Genomic DNA, 23,344 nt, shown 5'->3' with positions numbered 1-23,344 from the left:
TTTTTTTTGAGTTAGAGTCTCACTCTATCGCCCAGGCTGCAGTGCAGTGGCATACTCATGATCACTCCTGTGTCAACCTGCTAGGCTCTGGTGATCCTTCTGCCTCAGCCTTCCAAGTAACCGAAACTACAGGTGCGCGCTACCCTCCCCAGCTAATTTTTGTTTTATTGTAGAGACAAGGTCTCGCCAAGTTGCCCAGGCTGGTCTCGAACCTACGGGCTCACACAATCCATTCACCTTGGCCTCCCAAAGTGCTGGGATTACAGGCTGAGCCACTGAGCCCGAGCTAAAACCATCATTCTTTGTAGAATCCCTAGGCGTCATCAGATTGCCAAAGAAGTCCACTACATAACAGAGGTTAAGGACACAGTCCTGTGTCTGGTGACAGACTGTAGATGCTACCATGATTATTCTGTTACACAAAGAAAATTGTTTCTTTAGGATGTCAGCTAACCCCATTGCTTACTAGTTATAAGACCCTGGGCAAATCACTTAACATATTTGAGCATCCATTTCCTTCTCATAAAATAGGGTTAATATTGAAACGTGGTAAAGATAAAAGAGAAGCTATATAAAACATCAGAATATCTGGGACGTAGGGGTTATGAATTGTGCATTAACCCATACATTGAATACCTGCCCGTAGCTTCTATTGTCTATGGTTTAAACATGCTGAGCAATTTCCCTACCTTTAGACATGAAAGATTCAGTGAAATGTTTTGGAGGACATGGGGGATTTGTTCCTGTATCTCGGGGTACCTAGTTTGATTAGGGACAGTGTAAGCAATCTCATTTTAAGCATGTCACTTTAGAGCTAAGCCTGACACCCTTTTTTCATAGGCAATAGATCTTGCTGCTTTATTCCCACCTTACTTTCACATTTCCCAGGCTCGGACATGTTTCGTGGTTTAAATGAAGCCTGCCAAGTCCCCTTTCACCTATCACTGCCTCTCGCTGTCTGTAGTCCCCTTTCACCTATCACTGCCTCTCGCTGTCTAGTTGGAAAGGTCTTTGAGAATGACATCTCCCTCCTGCAGGCTTGCCGCGCCCCATTTAGCATGCAGCCTTCACTTCTCCTAACCCATACTCGCTTTCTACGGGAGAGAAAACTCACACCTCAGCCTCTCAGGAATTAATTCAGTACTCACAGAGCCCCGGCCAGTAGGCATTGGGCCCCACTCTAACTTTAACTTTAGCAAGGATTCCAGCCCTCTCGTTGTTAACCAGTCTCCGGTATTCACAGGTAAAATGTCCACTAGTTTTCTTCATTTGCGATTACACATCTTTCCTTCCTCCCCTTCTTTTTTTTTTTGAGTTGGAGTCTCACTCTGTCGCCCAGACTGGAGTGCAGTGGTCGCTGCCGGCCACTGCAGCCTCAACCTAATGGGCTTCGGCAATCCTTCTACTTCAGCCTTCCAAGTAACTGGAATTACAGGTGCGTGCTACCACGCCCAGCTAATTTTTGATTTATTGTAGAGATGAGGTCTCGCCAAGTTGCCCAGGGGGGTCTCGAACCCGTGGGCTCAGGCAATCCACTCACCTCAGCCTCCCAAAGTGCTGGGATTACAGGCTGAGACACCGAGCCCGGCTCTTCCTCCTCCTCCAAGACCAAAGCATGTGTGCCAGCTCCAGTTCACCAGATATTTTCAGCGTGCTTGTATTCTTCCTTAACTCAGCAGCATTTTCTGGTAAACTCTCCAGGTTGTCACTAGACTGTCACTTATTCCAGTCTGGTTGTGCCCAAAGCACTTTTCATAACTAAATGATGAACCCACGAAGAAAGGAGCTTGTAATGAACATGGAAGGTCCTGTGTGCTCCTTGTAATCAGTTCTCTAATCTTCCACCTGCCATAGCACAAGACTACTTGCAATTATCAGAGCGGGAACTGTACTCGCACCCAGCAGAAGGAAGGAGCATTCTGGAAGGCGGGTGACAGAGGCCGCTCTCCAGTGGGGAGGGGACAGATATTTTGGAAAACTTTGACATGGAATCTGATGTATTTGTGTAACCTTTTCATGTAGAACAGTGTCTTAGTCAGAGAAGGGGTTTGGGTTTTCTTCATTAAAAGCTTATTAAATGAAGAAATAGGACAGTCGTTTTGCTTCGGTAGATGGGGGTCAGGGAGGCGGGTCTGATCTCCTCAGGATATTAATGTCTGCCTTCAGCCGGGGGAAATGAGCCGTCACTTGAGTTAGAGGCAGCTTTATGTGCTCATCGCTAGGGATTCCCATATGTCCAGGGAGCCACAACAGTAAAAAGTGGCAGAGCGCGGTGGCGGAGAGCAGAGGGCCTCATTGGGATTCATGTCAGGAAGCTCAGCTCAGTCTGCCCAGAGCAAGTCTGTTTCATGTTGATCAGCCGTCCATCTGATAAACCGAATTGATACGGGCATTCCCTCCAAGGGCTGCCCTGACAGTGACAGCCGGAGCACCCAGATGTCTTGTTAGGCTTTTTTGGTAGTCTCAAGTATTTTTAACCCCTTTTGTGATGCCCCTTTTGTGATGCTCAGGCCCCAAGTACTCTTAGAGACCTAGGCTTTCCCTCTGCTGCTCTGGCAGAAAAGAACCTGGCTTAACTGTGTCCAGAAACCAGATACTCCTAGTTGGCTAACCCCCACCCCTTATAATAAGCATGTGGTTGACCTACAGGAGAGTCATGTGGTGTCAGTGTCAAGTTTGTGTCAGTTATTCAAAATAATGTGTTTTTTTTAAAGTTCTTAAACATAATTGGCTGACTTGGCTATGCTTTATCAAAGTACATTCATAGGTGTGTTTGTTAATCACCAAGCAGAAATGTATTGTGTTCATGCATAAAGAGACAATGTGATACAAGTTTCTTTGTGGTTGGCTAATTTCTAGGGATAAATGTGGTGACTCCTTGCTGAGTCCCGACATCCCTCTGCTCTTTCAAGTATGACTGCTACCACCCAAAGTAGCTCACCTCTTTGTAGGCTGGTTGGCAAGTACGGAGGGAATTAATTACAGAACACATCAATGTGAAGGGTTTTTTTTCTTTTGGAGATAAATCAAGAGGGGAGGAAATAAGCACAAGTCTTTGTGCTGGGCTGTGATTATTTTAAAATTATATTTCTGCAAAACTGTCAGTAGTTCTAAATTACAGCACTGGTCCGGGTGCAGTAGCTCATACCTGTAATACTAGCACTTTGGGAGGCGGAGGCGAGAGGATTGCCTGAGCCCAGGTGTTCGAGACTAGCCTGAGCAATTTAGTGAGACCTCATCTCTACAATAAATCAAAAAATTAGCTAGGCATGGTGGCACACGCCTGTAGTTCCAACTACTTGGAAGGCTGAAGTGGAAGGATCGCCTGAGCCCAGCAGGTTGAGGCTGCGGTAGCCATGAGTGTGCCTTGGCAACAGAGTGAGACTCCAACTCAATTAAATAAATAAATAAAAGCACTGAATGTGGGAGAATTTTGTCTTAAAGGTTTTTTTTTTTTTAATTGAAGTACTATTTAAAAGATTTTTGTTTTTGTTTTTGTTTGTTTTTCCTTACTTCTAGACCTTGTGTTTTCATGGCAGGGCAAATTTTTAATATAGACTTAAGTATCTTATTTCTTTGAAATGAGACCAGCTGCACAGACTTTTATATTCTGCTTCCTTTCTGTCTACTTTAATTTAGAATGTTGAGTGAGCCTTTCTGGAAGAGGCACAGAGCACTTGGTACCTCCAGTGATTGCTAGATATGTCTGGTCTGGCTGGAAGTGAGGCCTGGTCCCTCTTTTCAACCCTTGAATTCTACCTCTATCACCACCTAAAGGTCACCTTTATGAGGGTCTGCAGCTTTGGTGCTTTGCTTTTTATGGTTGAGATTGTTTTCTTCTATTACACAAATCTGAATTGTCATTTCCAAATTTAAAAATGAAATAAGATTAATTTTGAATGATGTGATCATGGTAAACTCCAAATTCAAAGTTGTCTTAGCTTAGGTTATCAACATGAATAAATGGCAGCATAGGAAAATCCCTGTTTCTCTCATTATTACAGCATAAATTGAATGACTCTCTTGGGTTTTGGGTCTTAGGTCTGGCCTACTTATAAAAAATTAACATTTGACACTTATAATTAAAGATTATCATGAAAGATTCTTTTACCCAGCATGGGTTTGCAAAAGCAAATGCTTCCCCTTTTTGCTATGGCTCCTAGCTCCTGTTTTTGCCCTCTGCACGTGATATTTTGTGAGGTTTGTTTTAGGAATGCTTTGCTTGTATCTACTTCTTCACATCCCCCATTCCTGGCCCTTATGGAACTTTCTTTCCATGGGAATGTGGGGAGAGAAATAAACTCTATTTGGGAGGTGGAGACGAGAGGATTGCCTGAGCTCAGGAGTTTGAGACCAGCCTGAGCTACATGGCGAGACCTCATCTCTACAATAAATCAAAAAATCAGCCAAGCTCTGTGGCACATACCTGTGGTTCCAGCTACTTGGAATACTAAGGCAGAAGGATTGCCGGAGCCCACCAGGTCGAGGCTGCAATGGCCGTGAACATGCCATTGCACGCCAGCCTGGGCAACAGAGTGAGACTCTGACTCAAAAAATCCCCACAAAGAAATAAAAGTCTAAGAAGGAAAAAAACAAACAAATAGCCAATATGTCAGGTGGCAGTAAGTCCCTTGGAGGGGAACAAAGGCAGAAAATAGGATAGAAGTGCCCATGAGGAGGGGAGGCTTCTGCTGGGAATGGAGTGACCGGGAGGCTATGCGGAGACCCGAGGCGGGCCAGTGACTAAACCTTGTAGATAAATAAGGCAAGAGCATCCAAACAGAGGAAAGGGCAAAGGCCCGGAGATAAGAAAAGGCTTGACGTGTTTAAGGAAACAAGTGTAGCAAGAGAGAAGTGAGTGAGGATGGAAGGGGAGGGAGTGAAGTCAGAAAGGGCAGCCCGTAGAGAAACGGTGGCAGGTCACATGGACCTTGGAGTCTATTGTAGGGATCACGACTTTTACCCACATGTGAGAATTGGGCACTGGTGTGGGGTTTTGGGCAGGGAAGCAGTGGGCCTGGTGGTTTCATCATTTTCCTGCTTGCCTGATTCTGTTACTGTTTTAGCAGACATTTCGGATTCATATCTCAAACATATTTTTAACTTGTCCTTGATTTTCGGTCACACAGCAATACTGCAATATTTTATATCACTCCCCATCCCCTGTTGTCACCCTGTCCATATTCTAATCATGTCACTCCTAAATGTTTGGCTTTTTTTGAGTCAGAGTCTCACTCTGTTGCCTAGGCTGAAGTGCAATGGCACAATCACAGCCACTGCAACCTCAGGCTCCTGGGCTCAGGCGATCCTTCTGCTTCAGCCTTCTCAATGGCCGGGACTACAGACACGCACCACCTTGCCCGAATAATTTGTTTTTAATTCATTTATTTTACTTATTGATTTTTTAGTTGGAGTCTCACTCTGTTGCTCAAGCTGGAGTGCAGTAGCACGCTCCTGGCCACCTCAGCCTCGACCAGCTGGGCTCAGGTGATCCTTTCGCCTCAGCCTTCCAAATAGCCGGAACTACCAGTCTGGACAACTTGGCAAGACCACCACTAAAATAAGTCAAAAAACCAATCTCGGTGGCTCAAGCCTGTAATCCCAGCACTTTGAGAGGCTGAGGCGAGAGGATTACCTAAGCCCAAGAGTTCAAGACCAGCCTGGGTAACATGACCAGACCTCCTCGTCTCTACAGTGAATCAAAAAATTAGCCAGGCATGGTGGTGTGTACCTATAGTTCCAAGTTACTTGGAAGTCTGAGGTGGATGGATCACCTAAGCCCAACAGGTTGAGGCTGCGGTAGCCTGGGTGACAAAATGAGACTCTAGCTCAAAAAAATAATCATAATAATAATAAATAAATAAAATACTAATTTTATCCTGGTAAGCTTCATATTGCCAAGCCAAGCAGCTCCTAAATGGCACCACACTGTGATTTATTTTTTTATCTTGCCTACAGTCTCCTGATTAGCTGGAACCACAGGCACATAACACCACACCCGGCTAATTTTTAAAATTTTTTGTGTAGGCTGGGCAAGGTGGCTCATGCCTTTAATCCCAGCACTTTGGGAGGCCAAGGTGAGAGGATTTCCTGACCCTGTGGGTTTGAGACCTGCCTGGACAACTTGGTGAAACCTCATCTCTACAATAAATCAAAAAATTAGCCAGGTGTGGTGGTGCGTGCCTGTAATTCCAACAACTTGGAAGGCTGAGGTGGAAGGATTACGTGAGCCCAGCCAGTCGAGGCTGCAGTGGCCATGAGCGTGCCACTGCACTCCAGTCTGGGCTACAGAGTGAGACTCCAATTCAAAAAATAAAATAAAATTTGTGTAGAGATTGGATCTCACTATGTAGCCCCAGGCTGGTCTTGTACTACTGGTCTCAAGTGATCCTCCTGCCTCCGTCTTCCAAAGTGCTGGCATTATAAGGATGAACCACCATGCCTGGCCTAAACATGCTTGTTTTTAATAGCATACGATACTTAGTTGGGTAACAGCAAAAATTTTGAAATAATATAAATGTTCATTAATGCAGTACAACACTAATTAACAATTAAAAAGAGTGTGGCAGATCTACAACGACTGCACTGGAGAGTTGGTAAGTGTATAAAACAAACGTAAGTTTCCCGGCATAGTGGCTCACACCCATAATCCTAGCCCTTTGGGAGGCCAAGGTGAGAGGGTCACTTGAGGCTAGGAGTTTGAGACCAGCGTAGGCAACACAGTGGAACCACATCGCTATAAAAAAGGCCAAAGCCGGGCTCGGTGGCTCAGCCTGTAATCCCGTGCCTTTGGGAGGCTGAGGTGAGTGGATTGCCCGAGCCCGCGGGTTCGAGACCCGCCTGGGCAGCGAGACCTCATCTGTACAACAAATCAAAAAATCAGCCGGGCGTGGTAGCGTATGCCTGTATTTCCGGCTACTCGGAAGGCTGAGGCGGAAGGATCGCCGGAGCCCAGCGGGTCGAGGCTGCGGTGGCCGGGAGCGGCCACTGCACTCCAGTCTGGGTGACAGAGTGAGACTCCAACTAAAAAAAAAATAAAAAAGGCCAGTAGCGGCCAGGCTCAGTGGCTCAGCCTGTAATCCCAGCGCTTTGGGAGGCCGAGGTGAGTGGATTGCCTGAGCCCGTGGGTTCGAGACCCGTCTGGGCAACTTGGTGAGACCTCGTCTCTACAATATATTTTTAAAAATTAGCTGGGCATGGTAGTGCGCGCCTGTAGTTCCAGCTACTTGGAAGGCTGAGGTGGAAGGATCGCCGGAGCCCAGCAGGTCGAGGCTGCGGTGGCCGGGAGCGGCCACTGCACTCCAGTCTGGGTGACAGAGTAAGACTCCAACTCAAAAAAAAAAATTTTAAAAAAGGCCAGTAGCTCACACCTGTAATCCCAGCACTTTGGGAGACCGAAGCGGGAGATAGATCTCTTGAACCCAGGAGTTTGAGGCTGGATAAGCTATGATCACACCACCACACTCCAGCCTGGGAGACAGAGTAAGACCCTTTCTCCAAAAAATAAATAAATATGTAAAGCATGTTTAAGTGTGTGTAATAAAATCATGTTATTATTTCAACAGGATATCATAGATCAAGGTGAATGCATATCTTTTATTTTCTCAGATGCCATGCTTGTACAAATCTAATATAGTAGTGTATTAAGGAAAAATTTCCCTGAAGGTGGTTGCCTTCAAGGGTCAGGCTGTTCAAGTGAATGTATATAAGTTAGAGGAAGTGGTGGGCACTGTGGCCAGCTGGTGTGCCCAGCAACAAAGGCTTTTCAATTCCATGTATTTTTGGATATGCTGTTTGCCAAGCTGCATGTCTATGACTTTATTTAGCTCTTGGGTCATCAGTATGAGATCTGTTTCCACCTTTACCAAAATGGTAAAACTTCTTAATCCTTTTCATTTTTACAACGCTAATGAACTAGAAATATTACCTCATGATACTCCCCTTCTAAATTATTTGTGAGGTTAAGCATCATTTTATATGGTTTTTGACTGTGTTTCTTCTGGAATTACCTCTTTATACCCTTTCCCATTTTGCTACTGAGTTGTTTACTAACTTGGACAAGCATCACACATGTTTCGAATATAAGCCTTTTGTCTATTGTATGAATTGCAAATAATTCGAGTCTGTATTTGTCTTAGTCTTTTTTGGTATATTTTGGTATTAAACTTTTTTGTATATTTACAACTTAGGCAGCATAGCAAGACTTTGTCTCTACAAAAAAAAGAAAAGAAGAGAAAAAGACTAGCCAGGCATGGTGGCGTGTACCTATATGTTCAGCTACTTGGAAGGCTGAGGCAGAAGGACCACCTGAGCCCAAGAGGTTGAGGCTGCAGTGAACCTTGACCGTGCCATCACACTCCAGCCAGAGCAATAGAGGGAAACTCCAACTAAAAAATAAAAAAGTATGTATGTATGTATATATGCATACATTTAGATGGTTAATCCATCTAAATAATATTTTTATCTCTGGTGTAAGATAGGGAATCTAACATTATTATTCTTTTCTCTTAATTGATAGCCAGTTGCCCCAACGTTATTTGTCAGAAAAATGCATCTTTTCCCTAAATGATTTCTGTTGTTATCTTTGCCGTAAATAAGTAATTACTCAAATATATTTGAATCTGTTTCCGGATTCCATTCCACTAATTTATTAGTCTATTCTTGTGATATTACCATACTTTTAAAAATTGCAGTAGCTTCATAATAAGTTTTAAAGTTGAGAATGGCAGTCCTCTTATTTCCAAAATTTCCAAAATTTACTACACAGTACTCAGCATACAGTAATTAATTGGCTCAAAGGAATTTAATAAGTGGTAGTGATAACACTTCAGGTATTTTTTTTTTTTTTTTTTTTTAGTTGGAGTCTCACTCTGTCGCCCAGACTGAGTGCACTGGCCGCTCCCGGCCACCGCAGCCTCCACCTGCTGGGCTCTGGCGATCCTTCCGCCTCAGCCTTCCGAGTAGCTGGAACTACAGGCGCGCACTACCCTGCCCAGCTAATTTTTTTTTGATTTATTGTAGAGATGAGGTCTCGCCTGCCCAGGCGGGTCTCCAACCCGCAGGCTCAAGCAATCCACTCACCTCAGCCTCCCAAAGGCGCGGGATTACAGGCTGAGCCACCGAGCCCGGCTCACTTTAGGTATTTTAAAAAATAGTATTTTTAAAGCATTTTCAGATGAAATGACATGATATTTGGTGTTTATTTTGAAATCTGAAAAAAAAATGAAGGGTGTTGCTGAAGCAAGGTTAGCCATGGTTAGAAATTCTTGAAGCTGGGTGATGGGTCCAGAGTTTCTTGATGCTATATTTTCCACTTTCAAATGTTTGAAAATTCCCAAAATAAAAAGGTTTTTTTTCTTAAGATCACTTTTAAAAGGTGTTAAGAATGTCAAAGTGTAAATAATTTTACTATTGTAAAACTAAGAAAGATTTTTTTTTTGGGTCGAGATTAGGTCTCTCTATGTTGCCCAGGCTGGTCTTGGACTCCTGGGCTCAAGCAATCCTCTCGCCTCCCCAAGTGCTGGGATTAAAGGCATAAGCCACCATCAGGCCAAGAAGATTATGTAAATATTATTCACTGTTATTTTCTCTCAAAAAGAAGGAAGGGAGGGAGGAAAGGAGGAAGAGAGGGAAGACAGAGAGAAAGAAAAAGGAGTCTTTGTTGTCTTTTATATGTCTTTTCTGTGTGGTGAAACACGGTTGACCCTCCTATTTTAGCACCAACCTAAATGCAAAACATTTGAAGAGATTTCACATTATCATAAGTAAGAATTTTTAATAATTAAAACTGACATAGCTCCAGCAGACATAGCTCCCGTGAGGTAGTTACCCTTCATACCTAAAGTGGGCTCATTGGAGGCTGATTGACCTCTGGGGTCATGTCCAACTCTGATTCTATAAACTCGACTTTTCAGTTCATATCATTCCTTCCTTTTGAAACCAATAGTGATAGCAGTCCCCTAGAACCTTCGTAAAATTGATTGCTAAGTAAAGAGTGACTCATTTAACAAATATTTATAGGCAGCCCAGGGAAATTGAATAGTAAAATTTTCAGTGTGGCGAGGGAGGAAGGCAGTAGGGAGAGAGATGGCTAAAGAAATCATGACCATCGAGTATGAAAAATGACTGAGCTGCCTAATATCCGAAGGCCTTCACGCACACAGGAAAGAGTTCAATCTGGGGAAATAAGAGAGCACTTTCCAGAAGGGACAGTTGGGCTGATTGATTAAAAGTCTCTAAACAAGCCAGGCTTGGTGGCTCAGCCTGTAATCCCAGCACTTTGGGAACCTGAGGTGAATGGATTGCCTGAGCCCGCAGGTTTGAGACCTGCCTGGGCAACTTGGCAAGACCTCGTCTCTACAATAAATCAAAAATTAGCTGGGTGTGGTAGCACGCACCTGTAGTTCCAGTTACTTGGAAAGCTGAAGTAGAAGGATTGCCGAAGCCCATTAGGTTGAGGCTGCAGTGGCCGGCAGCGGCCACTGCACTCCAGTCTGGGTGACAGAGTGAGACTCCAACTCAAAAACAAAAACACAAACAAAAGTCTCTAAACAAAATATAATGAGCATGCCCCCTTTTGCAGCAGAAGCTATATACCACCCTATGCTGTGCGCCTCAGCAGAGAGGGTAACTAGAACAAGGGGGCTCTCTACCTGTAAACAATGTGGAATGACCTCTGAGAGGTGATCTTAGGTGAATAAAACCAGAGTACAGAAATTGAGCACAGGAGTCCTTACCATTTTTGTGACACAACTTTTATTGACCATATCTTTCAGAAATTTATTTGTTACAGGACTGTAACAAATAGTAGCAAAAGAGAGTACAGTGTTTATCTCAGAGAACAAGAAGTCTAGAGGTGGGCACTTCCCAGCTGGGGCAGTCCTGGAGAAGTCATCAGGGAACCTGACTTCTTTCTTTTTGCTCTACCATCCTTGGTTTGGGGCCCTCCTTGGGGTCCTTAAGTTTCTTCTGTGCCTCTAGGCTGTTGGGCCATATTACAGACAGGAAGCAGGGGTCAACCCAAAATGCCAAAGGTATACCCCAACGGGATCTGTTCCCGTCTATCAGAACTCACCTATTTCTCAGAAACTGGACCTAGTAAACTGGTGCTTACGTTTTATTACCAGGCTGTATCACATGATCGCAGCTAGCCAGAGGGAATTCCAGGGAGACGAGTTTTTATTTTTTTTGAGTTGGAGTCTCACTCTGTCGCCCAGACTGGAGTGCAGTGGCTGCTCCCAGCCACTGCAGCCTCGACCTGCTGGGCTCTGGCGATCCTTCCGCCTCAGCCTTCCAAGTAGCTGGAACTACAGGCGCGCACTACCATACCTGGCTAATTTTTGATTTATTGTAGAGATGAAGTCTCACCAGGTTGCCCAGGCAGATCTCGAACCAGACGAGTTTTTTGTTTGTTTGTTTGTTTGTTTTAATTGTAGAGACACAATCTTGCCGAGTTGTACAGGCTGGTCTAGAGCCCACAGGCTCAGACAATCCACGAGGCGGGTATTTTTAAGAGAGAACATTGTTACTCTAAATATAGTAAGAGGTATGTTAGTTGTAAGGAAGGAAATAATGGATATGCAACTAGCAATGTCTGCCGTCCTAATTTCTGAAGCTTAGGATGCTGAAGAAGTTGAAGAAATATTAGAGGAAATGGACAGATCAAAAGCAGATGAAGTTGCTTAACTAAAAGAAAGTGATTTGGTGAAAATTCTTATAAAAACAAGTTAATTCTTGGCATTTCTTTCATTGTGGTAATTACTTCCTTACTCTGATTACTTTTATTTAGTCAGAGTCTCGCTGTGTCACCCAGGCTGGAGTGCAGTGGCACGATCACAGCCACTGCAGTGTCTATCTGCTGGGCCCAGCTGATCCTTCTGCCTCAGCCTTCCAAGTAGCTGTAACTATAGGCGTGTGCCACCATGCCTTGTAATTTTTTGACTTATTGTAGAGACAAGATCTCGCCAAGTTGCCCAGGCTGGTCTCGAACACCGGGACTCTGGCAATCCTCTTATCTCAGCCTTCCAAAGTGCTTGAATTGCAGGTGTGAGCCACTATGCCCAGCTTGATTACTTAGCATAAATATTCATTTGTGACTTTTTTCTAGTCAAGAGTTAGTGTGGAAAATATGTAAGAATACTAAAATATATGTACATAAAATGGCATGAAGACTTTTATTTCAGACAGTTTTTAAAACCCAGTACATGAAAGTTTAATAGATTGCTTTGAGTAGCTAAAATAGGAATAAGATAATCAGAGGAAATTTTTCTCAGGTTTTTATTTTTTTGAGTTGGAGTCTCACTCTGTCACCCAGACTGGAGTGCAGTGGCCGCTCCCGGCCACCGCAGCCTCGACCTGCTGGGCTCCCGCGATCCTTCCGCCTCAGCCTTCCAAGTAGCTGGAACTACAGGCGGGCGCTACCACACCCAGCTAATTTTTGATTTATTGTAGAGATGAGGGCTCGCCAAGTTGCCCAGGCAGGTCTCGAACCCACGGGCTCAGGCAGTCCACTCACCTCAGCCTCCCAAAGGTGCGGGATTACAGGCTGAGCCACCGAGCCCGGCTTCTCAGGTTTTTCCATACCATCACTGCTTCCCTGATGTACACTAAATTGGACTCTTGCATAATGTGATCCAGAGTTGTTTATCCACTGACAAAATTATAGAACCTGAGCACGCTCTACTAGGTAGTGGAATTGCAGAACAGATTTAGAGATGACCAGTCACTTCATTCTGATTTCCTATGGAACAGTAGGTGCCAGTGATAGCAATAGTTTTTAGTTATTTTACTATTGATACCAGCCTAGGTAACTCTTTTTTAAAAAATTCCTGAATCTTATAATTTGAGACCAGGAGGGATCTATTTCTCCAGACCCCCTCCTTCATCCATGAGAAGGACAAGGGCCTAGGAGTTTAAGGGATTTGCCTATGAACTGTCTCCTGTAACAGGCAGAAGTAGAACTGTTTTCAGATTCCTGACTGGGTTAAGTCAGTTTATTTCATTCTGATCAAATGATTTGGAAACTGCTTGACCTTCCCCAGTTACTATGAACTGTTATTAATCGACTTTTTCCCTGCAAAATTCCCTTCTATTGTGCTTCAAAAGTGAGATAAAACTTGGACAAGCTTGTGGTGGGCATGTGGTAGGCAATGCGTTGGTAACGTTGGTAACTTTGGCTTATTTCTCCCACTACCTGCATCATTTACTATTCACTGAACATCTTAATGAACATTTTATAAATGTTGTCACTGGTTACCATCTATGACAAAGTGGCTCTGAGTTCCCTTTTTTTTTCTTTCTTTTTTTTGAGTCAGGATCTCACTTTGTTACCCAGGCTGGAGTGGCACGATCACAGCTCACCACAGCCTCCCAAGTAGGCTCCTGGGCTCAGGCAATCTTCTCGCCTCAGCCTCCCAAGTAGCTGGGACTACAGGCACACACCACCACGCCCAGCTAATTTTTGTATTTATTGCAGAGGCAAGGTCTTGCTCTATTGCCTAGACTGGGTTCCAACTCTTAGGTTCAAGCAAACCTCCTGCCTAGGCCTCCCAAGGTGCTGGGATTACAGGTGTGAGCCACGATGCTTTGTCTTTTTAAAATTCTTTTGTTCTTGGCCAGTCGCTCATGCCACTGCACTCCATCCTGCATGACACAGTGAGACCCCAACTCAAAACTAAATAAATAACATAAAAATAAACTCACTCTTCTTGATCAAGTATTTAACCTCTGTAATTAGAATAACAAGTGGATAATATAAACAAAATTTCTTTGTAAATGGTGGACTTTTACTTTTATTATGCATTGTGTATTTATTGTTTTTGTCGTTTCTGGCCATGCAGTATTTAAAAGTTACCATTTATTTAATGAATATTATTTTATGATTATAGATGCATTTATTAAAAGCTCTTGCCAAGCTCAGTGGCTCAACCTGTAATCCCAGCACTTTGGGAGGCTGAGGTGAGTGGATTGCCTGAGCCTGCGGGTTCGAGACCACCCCAGGCAAATTGGCGAGACCTCGTCTCTACAATAAATCAAAAAATAGCTGGGCGTGGTAGTGCACGCCGGTAGTTCCAGGTACTTGGAAGACTGAGGCAGAAGGATCGCCGAAGCCCAGCAGGTCAATGCTGGGGTGGCTGTGAGTGTGTCACAGCACTCCAGCCTGGGCGACAGAGTAAGACTCCAACTCAAAAAAAAACAAAAAGCTCTCAGTCACTCATTTTCATCCTTTGGGTAATTCAAAACACCTACAATTTCTTACATGCCTGGTTATCACTTTTTGTCATAAGATGAACGGCATGAGAGACTGGTCCAAATGCTTAGCCTTTTAGAGTTTTATGCTAGCCCATTATATCATTGTGTGATTTTTGTGAAATGCACAATATGGATTTTTTTAGTGAATAGTTTTGTAAACTAGAAATCACTTCCACAGTAGTAAGAAAGAACATTTTTATTCCTTTCTTTATTTTATTTTTTGAGTCGAGTTCTCACTCTGTTGTTCAGGTTGTAGTGCAGTGGCCTGATCATGGTTTACAACAGCCCTGATCTCCTGGACTCAGGTGATCCTCCCACCACAGCCTCCCGAGTAGCTGGGACTACAGGTGTGTGCTACCACACCTGGCTAATTTTTTTTTATTTATTGTAGAGACGAGGTCTCACTGTGTTGCCCAGGCTGTTCTCGAACTCCTGGACTCAGCCTCTCAAATTGCTGGGATTACAGGTGTGAGCCACTGCACCCAGCCTATTTCTTTCTTTCATTAACTTTTTTAAAAGATAATTTTAAATGTTCTACTTTTTTTTTTTTTTTCCTGAGTTGGAGTCTCACTCTGTTGCCCAGACTAGAGTGCAGTGGCTGCTCCTGGCCACCACAGCCTCGACCTGCTGGGCTCCGGCGATCCTTCCACCTCAGCCTTCGAAGTAGCTGGAACTACAGGCACGCGCTACCACACCCGGCTAGTTTTTTTTTTTTTTGATTTGTTGTAGAGATGAGGTCTCACCAAGTTGCCCAGGTGGGTCTTGAACCCGTGGGCTCAGGCAATTCACTCACCTCAGCCTCCCAAGGTGCAGGATTACAGGCTGAGCCATTGAGCCCGGCAAATGTTCTACTTTTAAAAAGTGTTTTCTGTTAACTTCTTTTTCTTTCTGTCTGTCTTTATTTATTTGTTGGTTGATTTATTTATTTGGTTTTTGAGATAGGGTTTTACTCTGATGCTCAGGCTGTAGTACAGTGGCATAATCATGACTCTCTGCAGCCTCAAACTCCTGGGCTCAAGTGATCCTCCTGTCTCAGCCTCCTGAGTAGCTGGGACTACTATTCAATAGGCATAGAAACTCTACTTATCTGTCAAGACCCATCTCAAATTTAGCTCCTTCAGGGAAACTTTTTTAAAGCTTTCAACAGGCATATCTGAGAAGCAGCTTGGTCTAACCAAAATAGATTGCGTTTTAGAGCCTCTCTGGTTGCATGTCACCACACCTGGCTAATTTTCTATTTTTTGTAGTAGAGGTTGAGTTCTCACTTTGTTGCCCAGGCTGATCCTGAACTCCTGGCATCAAGCAATCCTCCTGCTTCGGCCTCTCAAAATGCTGGGATTAATTTTCTGGTAACTTCTGAATAATCTTATAAGCCTTATAATGAGATTTTCATCTAAGCCATGAATTTACTCTTTTCTCAGAAGCTGATTAACTCATAGGTGAATCTCCTTTCCCTACTCCCCAAATTTGTAATCTAGTACAGTATGTCCACAGGGTCACCTTTACATATTCTCTTAATTTTGTTAACACAGGAAATGAATTGGAAATGAGATTTTTTTCTTTTGATCATGCCAAGTTGTTTGGCTTTTTAATTTTGTTGAATTGTATCTTCATGTGATTGCTATTAGCTGTTAACTAGTACTGTAATGTTTATTTGTCTCATTTATTTATTACTTGATTGTTTGCTACATATTCCTCTCCACGTCTAAGCTGTTTTCCTAGGTCAAACCCTTTTGTTACATCTCCCTTGGACCTTTATAATAGTTATTTCCCTTCCCCCATCTGTCCACTTTCTCCATTACTTTTGTAGATTTTTCTATATATCATCTTCAGAATATTCTTTCCAAATCATTAAAATTTAGCTGGGCATGATGGCTCACACCTGTAATCCCGGCACTTTGGGAGGCAGAGGCAAGAGGATTGCTTGAGTCCAGGGGTTTGATACCAGCTTGGACAACTTGGCAAGACCTCATCTCTACAATAAATCAAAAAAATTAACTAGGCTTGGTGGCACGTGCCTATGTTTTCAGTTCCTTGGAAGGCTGAGGTAGAAGGATCACCTGAGTCCAGCAGGTCAAGGTTTTGGTGGCCATTGATCGCACCACTGCATTCCAGCCTGGGCAACAGAGTGAGACTTCAACTCAAAAATAAATGTTTTTTAAGTGGAGTTCTATTAGATGCTACTACGAGTCTCAAGAATCTCAAGTTATAAGAGTGAGAAAAGTGTAATGAGAGCGAAGTATCTAAGTGGTCCTGTGGAGTGTGGCCGTCCACTGCCAGCTTCTGTCTGGATGTCCTAGTAACTCACAGGGGCTTCTGTCTGGATATCCTAGTGACTTATGTGGGCTTCCGTCTGGATGTCCTGGTGACTTGTGGGGTAGAGTGAGGAGTGGCCTGAAGAAGGAAGGTGCCAAGATCTGCTTATAGATCCCAGACTACTCCATGGGGAGGCTTCTGTTTAAAACTTTCTTGAAAAGTAATTTGAAAAGGAAATAATCTCCAGAATATCTTATTGTTCTAAACTAAAGTCTGACATTAGTGATAAAGTGGCATTCTTGACACTCAGACAGATCTTCATGTTTTAGTCAAAGAAGTCTGGCAGAGATCACCGAACTGATCCACACTGCTCTCCTTGTACATCGTGGAATCGTCAATCTCAATGAATTGCAGTCTTCTGATGGACCACTGAAAGACATGCAATTCGGAAATAAAATTGCGATCCTGAGTGGAGACTTTCTTCTAGCAAATGCCTGCAATGGACTAGCTCTGCTACAGAACACCAAGGTAAAAATGGGCCGGGTTTGCTTGGGCCCGTGTGACCCTCAGTTGGCTCCTGGTCAGCTGTTGGAGCCCAGAGGTCTGTGCACCCTGCTGTTCCAACTCCCCTCACGTAGATACCCAGTAAGACTGTGGAAAGATGGTGGTGGCACTGTCAGCATCCAGTAAAATGGAAATGCTGGAAAAGAGCTTTGAAATTGATTTCTATTTTTCTGATTTTTTTTTTTTTGAGTTGGAGTCTCACTGTGTTGCCCAGACTGGAGTGCAGTGCCATACTCATGGTCACCACAGTGTTGACCTGCTAGGCTCATGTGATTGATTCTTCCACCTCAGTCTTCCAAGTAGCTGGAACTACAGGCATGCACCACCATGCCTGTCTAATTTTTCTTGGTTTATTGCAGAGACAACGTCTCACCAAGTTGCCCAGGCTTGTCTCAAACCCCTGGGCTCAAGAATTCTCTCACCTTGGCCTCCCAAAATGCTGGGATCACAGGCCACTGTGCTCAGCCTGTTTTTCTGATTATAGATGAATTATTTGTTAATTTTAGGATAGTATTAAATCTTCCAAATAAACAAGGTATAAATAAATATTCCCTATAATCCCACTACCTAGAGATAATTACTATTAATATTTTGATTATTTCCTTGCAGTCTTTTTCGTCCATTAATACCTTTATATATGTGGATATTTTTCCTGTAATATAGGTGAAAACTTCCTGTGCATGAGGGTTTTTTTCCTTTACTCCTCCTTGTTTTTTCCTACTTCATATTATAGTGAGCATTTTCCCATGTTACTAACATTTGTCATAAACTTTTTAATGACTGTATAATATTTAGTCATTGGGATATAATATCACTTATTTAACAGATTCCTCATTGGACATTTAAATTGCTTATTATTTTTTACTGTCATAAGTAGATCTTCAGTAAACATCTTTGCATATCAATTTTCCTTATTCCAGATTATTTCTTCAAGATTAATACCTAGGCCAGGCATGGTGGCTCACGCCTATAATCCCAGCACTTTGGGAGGCCAAGGTGGGAGGATTGCATGAGCCCAGGAGTTTGACACCAGCCTGGGCAACATAGCAGGTAGAAAGTAGCCTGAGTACGCTCGCTTATCTGTAACTGTTTTATTGTTTGGCAACACTTTGTTTTTATGATAAGCCCTTTTGGCAGCAGTAAGCTCAAAAAAATTAAAAGTATATGTTTTTTTTTTAAAGCATGATTTTTGTTTCTCAAGAAAGTTAATGACGTGGCCGAGCACAGTGGCTCACGCCTATAATCCCAGCACTTTGAGAAGTCAAGGCTGGAGGATTACATGAGCCCAGGAGTTCAAGATTAGCCTGGGCAACAAAGTGAGAGCTCGTCTCTACAAAAAAAAAAAAAAAACTAGGTGTGGTGGCACACGCCTGTAGTCCTAGCTACTAGGGAGGCTGAGGCAGGAGAATTGCCTGAGCCCAGGAAGTTGAGGCTGCAGTGAGCCATGATCGTGCCACTGCCTTCCAGCCTGGGTGACAGAGTGAGATCCTGACTCAAAAAAAAAAGGTTAATGAGGAATGAATAACTTACACAAAATATCACTGACATTTAGTTACCAACATGGAGGCTATAAGACCTTCACCAGCCGGGCTCGGTGGCTCAGCCTGTAATCCCACGCCTTTGGGAGGCTGAGGTGAGTGGATTGTCTGAGCCTGCAGGTTCGAGACCCGCCTGGGCAGCGAGACCTCATCTCTACAATAAATCAAAAAATCAGCCTGGCGTAGTAGCACATGCCTGTAATTCTGGCTACTCGGAAGGCTGAGGCGGAAGGATTGCCGGAGCCCAGCAGGTCGAGGCTGCGGTGGCCGGGAGCGGCCACTACACTCCAGTCTGGGCAACAGAGTGAGACTCCAACTCAAAAAAAAAAAAGACCTTCACTAGCCACATGAAAACAAGAAGAGGCAAATTTGCTGAAAAAGTGTCAAAACCTACTTTATGCAGCTGCAGAAGGTGTATGTATGTATCACCGTGTAATGTACATCTTTTATTAGATAAGTGACCATTCTTCTAAGTTACTTTTACTAATTTCAATGACAAGCTTTGATATGCACCTAGAAGAAGGGAAGCCCTAGTTTTTATGTTTGTTGGCTCCATTGGCAGAACTTAGCAAAGAGTTAAATTCAGTTTAAGTTCAGGGTCATCAGGGACTTAAGATAATTATATACATCAAATGAATTCTAAAAATTGTTTGTTTTTTCTTTCCATCCATTCATGGGATCATGGTAAAGCTTTTGGAAATATATTCTATCAAGAGTAGTAAAGCCTTTGTGCGAGAGACTAGATATTCAGTTTAAAAGTTCATGAAGATAAAATTATTATGATTATTATTATTACATATTTTTTGAGTCAGAGTCTCACTCTGTCACCCAGGCTGGAGTACAGTACCACACTCGCGGCCACCGCAGCCTCAACCTGCTGGGCTCAGGCGATCCTTCCGCCTCAGCCTTCCAAGTAAGTGGAACTACAGGCATGCGACACCACGTCCGGTCATCTTTTCTTGATTTATTGTAGAGATGAAGTCTCACCAAGTTGCCTGCACTGGTCTCAAACCTGTGGGCTCAGGCAGTCTTCTCAAAGTGCTGGGATTATAGGTGTGAGCCACCGCATCCGGCCTGGAAATCTTAAATCAACTGTTCAACAATGGAATACCAAAGGAGACTTTTGGAGAATTACATAATGAAAACAAAGCTTCCATTAGAATTTTTCCATACAAAAGTGAGGAAGAAACAAAATAGATAGCGATACCTCCAAGGATATAAGATTAAGTGTTCAGTTTTATAGTTGTAATTTGCAGTGCCTCACCTTGCAGGAAGAATCTTTTGGTAGTGTTCCTACTTGGAATAAACTGTACACATACACACACACACGAATGAAATGAGATTGAAAAGTTCCAGATTTTGCAGCATCTGAATTTGGCAAACATCAAAATAGCCATAGAGACCATCTATTTGACAATTTTTGTTTTATCAAAATATTTGTTTTTGTTTTTTTAAAGTTTTCCTGGCTACAAGTTGTTCCACACAAAATAAACCCCTCTAATGTTACTGAGGCAACTGACCATATCCACAACCAAATCCTCCTCTAAACTGGAATTGGGTTGTGACCCAGCCCCAGCCTCAGCTTTCTCGTTGGCCCTCAGGGGCACAGCTTTCTGTCTGCAGGTGTCTCTGTCAGCTTCCTTTCTTGGGAGTCTTGCAGGTTGCTCACCCTCCAGACCTTTGAGCCAAGGTCTGCCAGTGTCTGGATGCTGCAAGACAGGGTGGCTGGCACACTCTCGGGGTGCAGGCGGAGGTAATCACATAGATACCGGATACACTCATTGGTTAGGTATTGGTAGAGATGTCTCCAGGTACACTGTTCCTTTACTAGCCTCGAGACCTAAGAGACTGCATGGCCTTCATGACGTGAAGGTTGGGCACATTCTTGTCAGCCAGTTCCAGGTGCTCAGGCATATGGATATCCTCCTTGGCCACCATCACTACCTCCTTAAAAAGGTGTTCATATGTGGCAATCCAGCTCTTCTTGGACAGCAACATCATGGCAGCTGCAGAGTCCAGGGCCGAGGCTGGAAAAGCTAAAATATTTGTTTAAGAAAGGTACTCTCAGCTGGGCTCGGTGGCTCAGCCTGTAATCCCGTGCCTTTGGGAGGCTGAGGTGAGTGGATTGCCTGAGCCTGTGGGTTCGAGACCCGCCTGGGCAACGAGACCTCATCTCTACAATAAATCAAAAAAAAACCAGCCGGGCGTGGTAGCGCATGCCTGTAATTCCGGCTACTTGGAAGGCTGAGGCAGAAGGATCGCCAGAGGCCAGCAGGTCGAGGCTGCAGTGGCTGGGAGCGGCCACTGCACTCCAGTCTGGGCAACAGAGTGAGACTCCAACTCAAAAAAAAAAGAAAAAAAAAGAAAGGTACTCTCAAGCCGGGCTCGGTGGCTCAGCCTGTAATCCCACGCCTTTGGGAGGCTGAGGTGAGTGGATTGCCTGAGCCTGCGGGTTCGAGACCCGCCTGGGCAGGGGAGACCTCATCTCTACCATAAATTAAAAAAAAATGAGCCGGGCGTGGTAGCACGCACCTGTAGTTCCAGCTACTCGGAAGACTGGGGTGGAAGGATCGCTGGAGCCCAGCAGGTCGAGGCTGCGGTGGCCAGGAGCAGCCACTGCACTCCAGTCTGGGCGACAGTGAGACTCCAACTCAAAAAAAAAAAAAAAAAGAAGAAGGTACTCTCTATTGGCAGTAGCAGTAGTGGGAAATTGCCAGGGGAAGGTGGCGGTGGGACTGGCAGTTGTGGAAAACTGCTAGGGGCGGGGGGAGCACACCTCATCAACAAGAGTACCTGCATAATGAATATTTGTATGCCTAACCTTGAACTGTACCCCACATCTTTAAAATTAAAAATGAAAAATAAAAGAAAGATACTCTGATGGAGGCTAAAAGATGGTGTCTATAAAAATATTAGAACTGGAATATTTATACAGTTCAATATTTTAGAAATGAGAATTATGTCCTCCATTTAGCAAATTTACTCTGAACTTATCAGGTAACTCAGAACCTGTAAGAAAGAGCATTTTCTCAATTTAAAATATTGTGGTCTATCAAGGAGAAATAATTGAAGGTATCAATAATTTCAACCTAATTCACGATAAAATGCACTTGTAAAGAATATTGCTGGCAGTTTTATTTTAAAATGCCATATTTAAAAAATAGATTCTGCCAGGCTCGGTGGCTCAGCCTGTAATCCCGCGCCTTTGGGAGGCTGAGGTGAGAGGATTGCCTTTGCCCGCGGGTTCGAGACCCGCCTGGGCAGTGAGACCTCATCTCTACAATAAATCAAAAAATCAGCTGGGCGTGGTAGCGCATGCCTGTAATTCCGGCTACTTGGAAGGCTGAGGCGGAAGGATCGCCGGAGCCCAGCAGGTCGAGGCTGCGGTGGCCGGAAGCAGCCACTGCACTCCAGTCTGGGCGATAGAGTGAGACTCCAACTCAAAAACAAAAACAAAAACAAAAAATAGATTCTTCAGAAAAATGCCAGTGGCACAGTATTAGAGACAGAAATGGGTTAAAGCGTGTGGAGATGCCTCAAGAATGAAAATTCTACGTGGTATTTTTTAATTTTTAGATAATCAACATAAAGAAGCTTTTTTTGGCTGGGTGCAGTGGCGCACACCTATAATCCTAGCACTTTAAGAGGATTGACTAAACCCATGGATTTGAGACCAACCTAGGCAACTAGGCGAGACCTCACCTATACAATAAATCAAAAAATTAGCCAGGGATAGTGGCGTGTGCCTGTAGTTCAGCTACTTGGAAGGCTGAGGTGGAAGGATCATCCATCTGAGCCCAGCAGGTTGAGGCTGCGGTGGCCGTGAGCATGCCACTGCACTCCAATCTGGGTAATAGAGTAAGACTCCAACTCAAAAAAAAAAGAAGTTCTTTTTATTCTAATGTACGTGAGTATATGTTATTTTTATTTATTTTAAAACTTTATTTTCAAGTAAATCTAGTTGAGTCCACTGCAATAACAAAATCAATTGTTAGTTAATAAATATACATTTCAAAAAGTATAAAATTCAAGTTGTTTTAGCACTCCTTTTCACTCTTCAGTGTCTCCATTTTGATAATAAGTCATATAGTATTCGTACTTGAAGGACATTTCTCAGAAGTTGTTTTAGATCCTTCTGCTTGCATCCTATTGGCCAGAATTTAGCTATATGGTCACACCTAGCTGTAAGGGAGGTGAGGAAATAAAATCTTTATTATGGTAGCCATGTATCCAGCCAAAAAATCTGAACAATATACAGAATAGACACTAGGAGACAAGTAGTATTCTGCCATACCTTCATGTGACATTTTTGCATTTTTGGCTATCACATATTTTCTGCTGATTTTATTTTATTTATTTATTTTGAGTTGGAGTCTCACTCTGCTGCCCAGGCTGGAGTGCAGTGGCATGCTCACAGCCACCGCAACCTCAACCTACTGGGCTCAGGTGATCCTTCCACCTCAGCCTTCCAAGTAGCTGGAAGTACAGGCATGCGCCACCATGCCTGGCTAATTTTTTTTTATTTATTGTAGAGATGAGAGCTCACCAAGTTGCCCAGGCTGGTCTCAAACCTGTGGCTCAGGTAATCCTCTCACTTTGGCCTCCCAAAGTGCTGGGATTATAGGCGTGAGCCACCGCATCCAGCCCAAACCTGCTAATTTTATCTTATTTTTTTTTATTTTTTGAGTTGGAGTCTCACTCTGTCACCCAGACTGGAGTGCAGTGGCCGTTCCTGG

At 43.7% G+C, this 23,344-nt stretch overlaps 1 protein-coding gene and 1 pseudogene across 1 annotated transcript in view; one reads left to right on the top strand and one right to left on the bottom strand.

Annotated features, from left to right (window-relative positions):
- Positions 1-23,344, top strand: part of PDSS2 (decaprenyl diphosphate synthase subunit 2) — a 291,983-nt gene that overhangs the window by 149,896 nt on the left and 118,743 nt on the right. The window contains exon 3 of the mRNA XM_008073307.2: positions 16,836-17,034. Within this exon, the coding sequence (XP_008071498.1) occupies positions 16,836-17,034 (199 nt within the window). The remainder of the gene's footprint in view (positions 1-16,835; positions 17,035-23,344) is intronic.
- LOC110594508 lies at positions 20,112-20,606 on the bottom strand (annotated as a pseudogene).

Source organism: Carlito syrichta, unplaced genomic scaffold, assembly GCF_000164805.1.
Source record: "Carlito syrichta isolate Samal-C Ts95f unplaced genomic scaffold, Tarsius_syrichta-2.0.1 Scaffold315818, whole genome shotgun sequence".
NCBI lineage: Eukaryota > Metazoa > Chordata > Mammalia > Primates > Tarsiidae > Carlito > Carlito syrichta.
The sequence above is the reverse complement of the archived record's forward strand: the minus strand, read 5'-3'. Positions and strand labels throughout refer to the sequence as shown.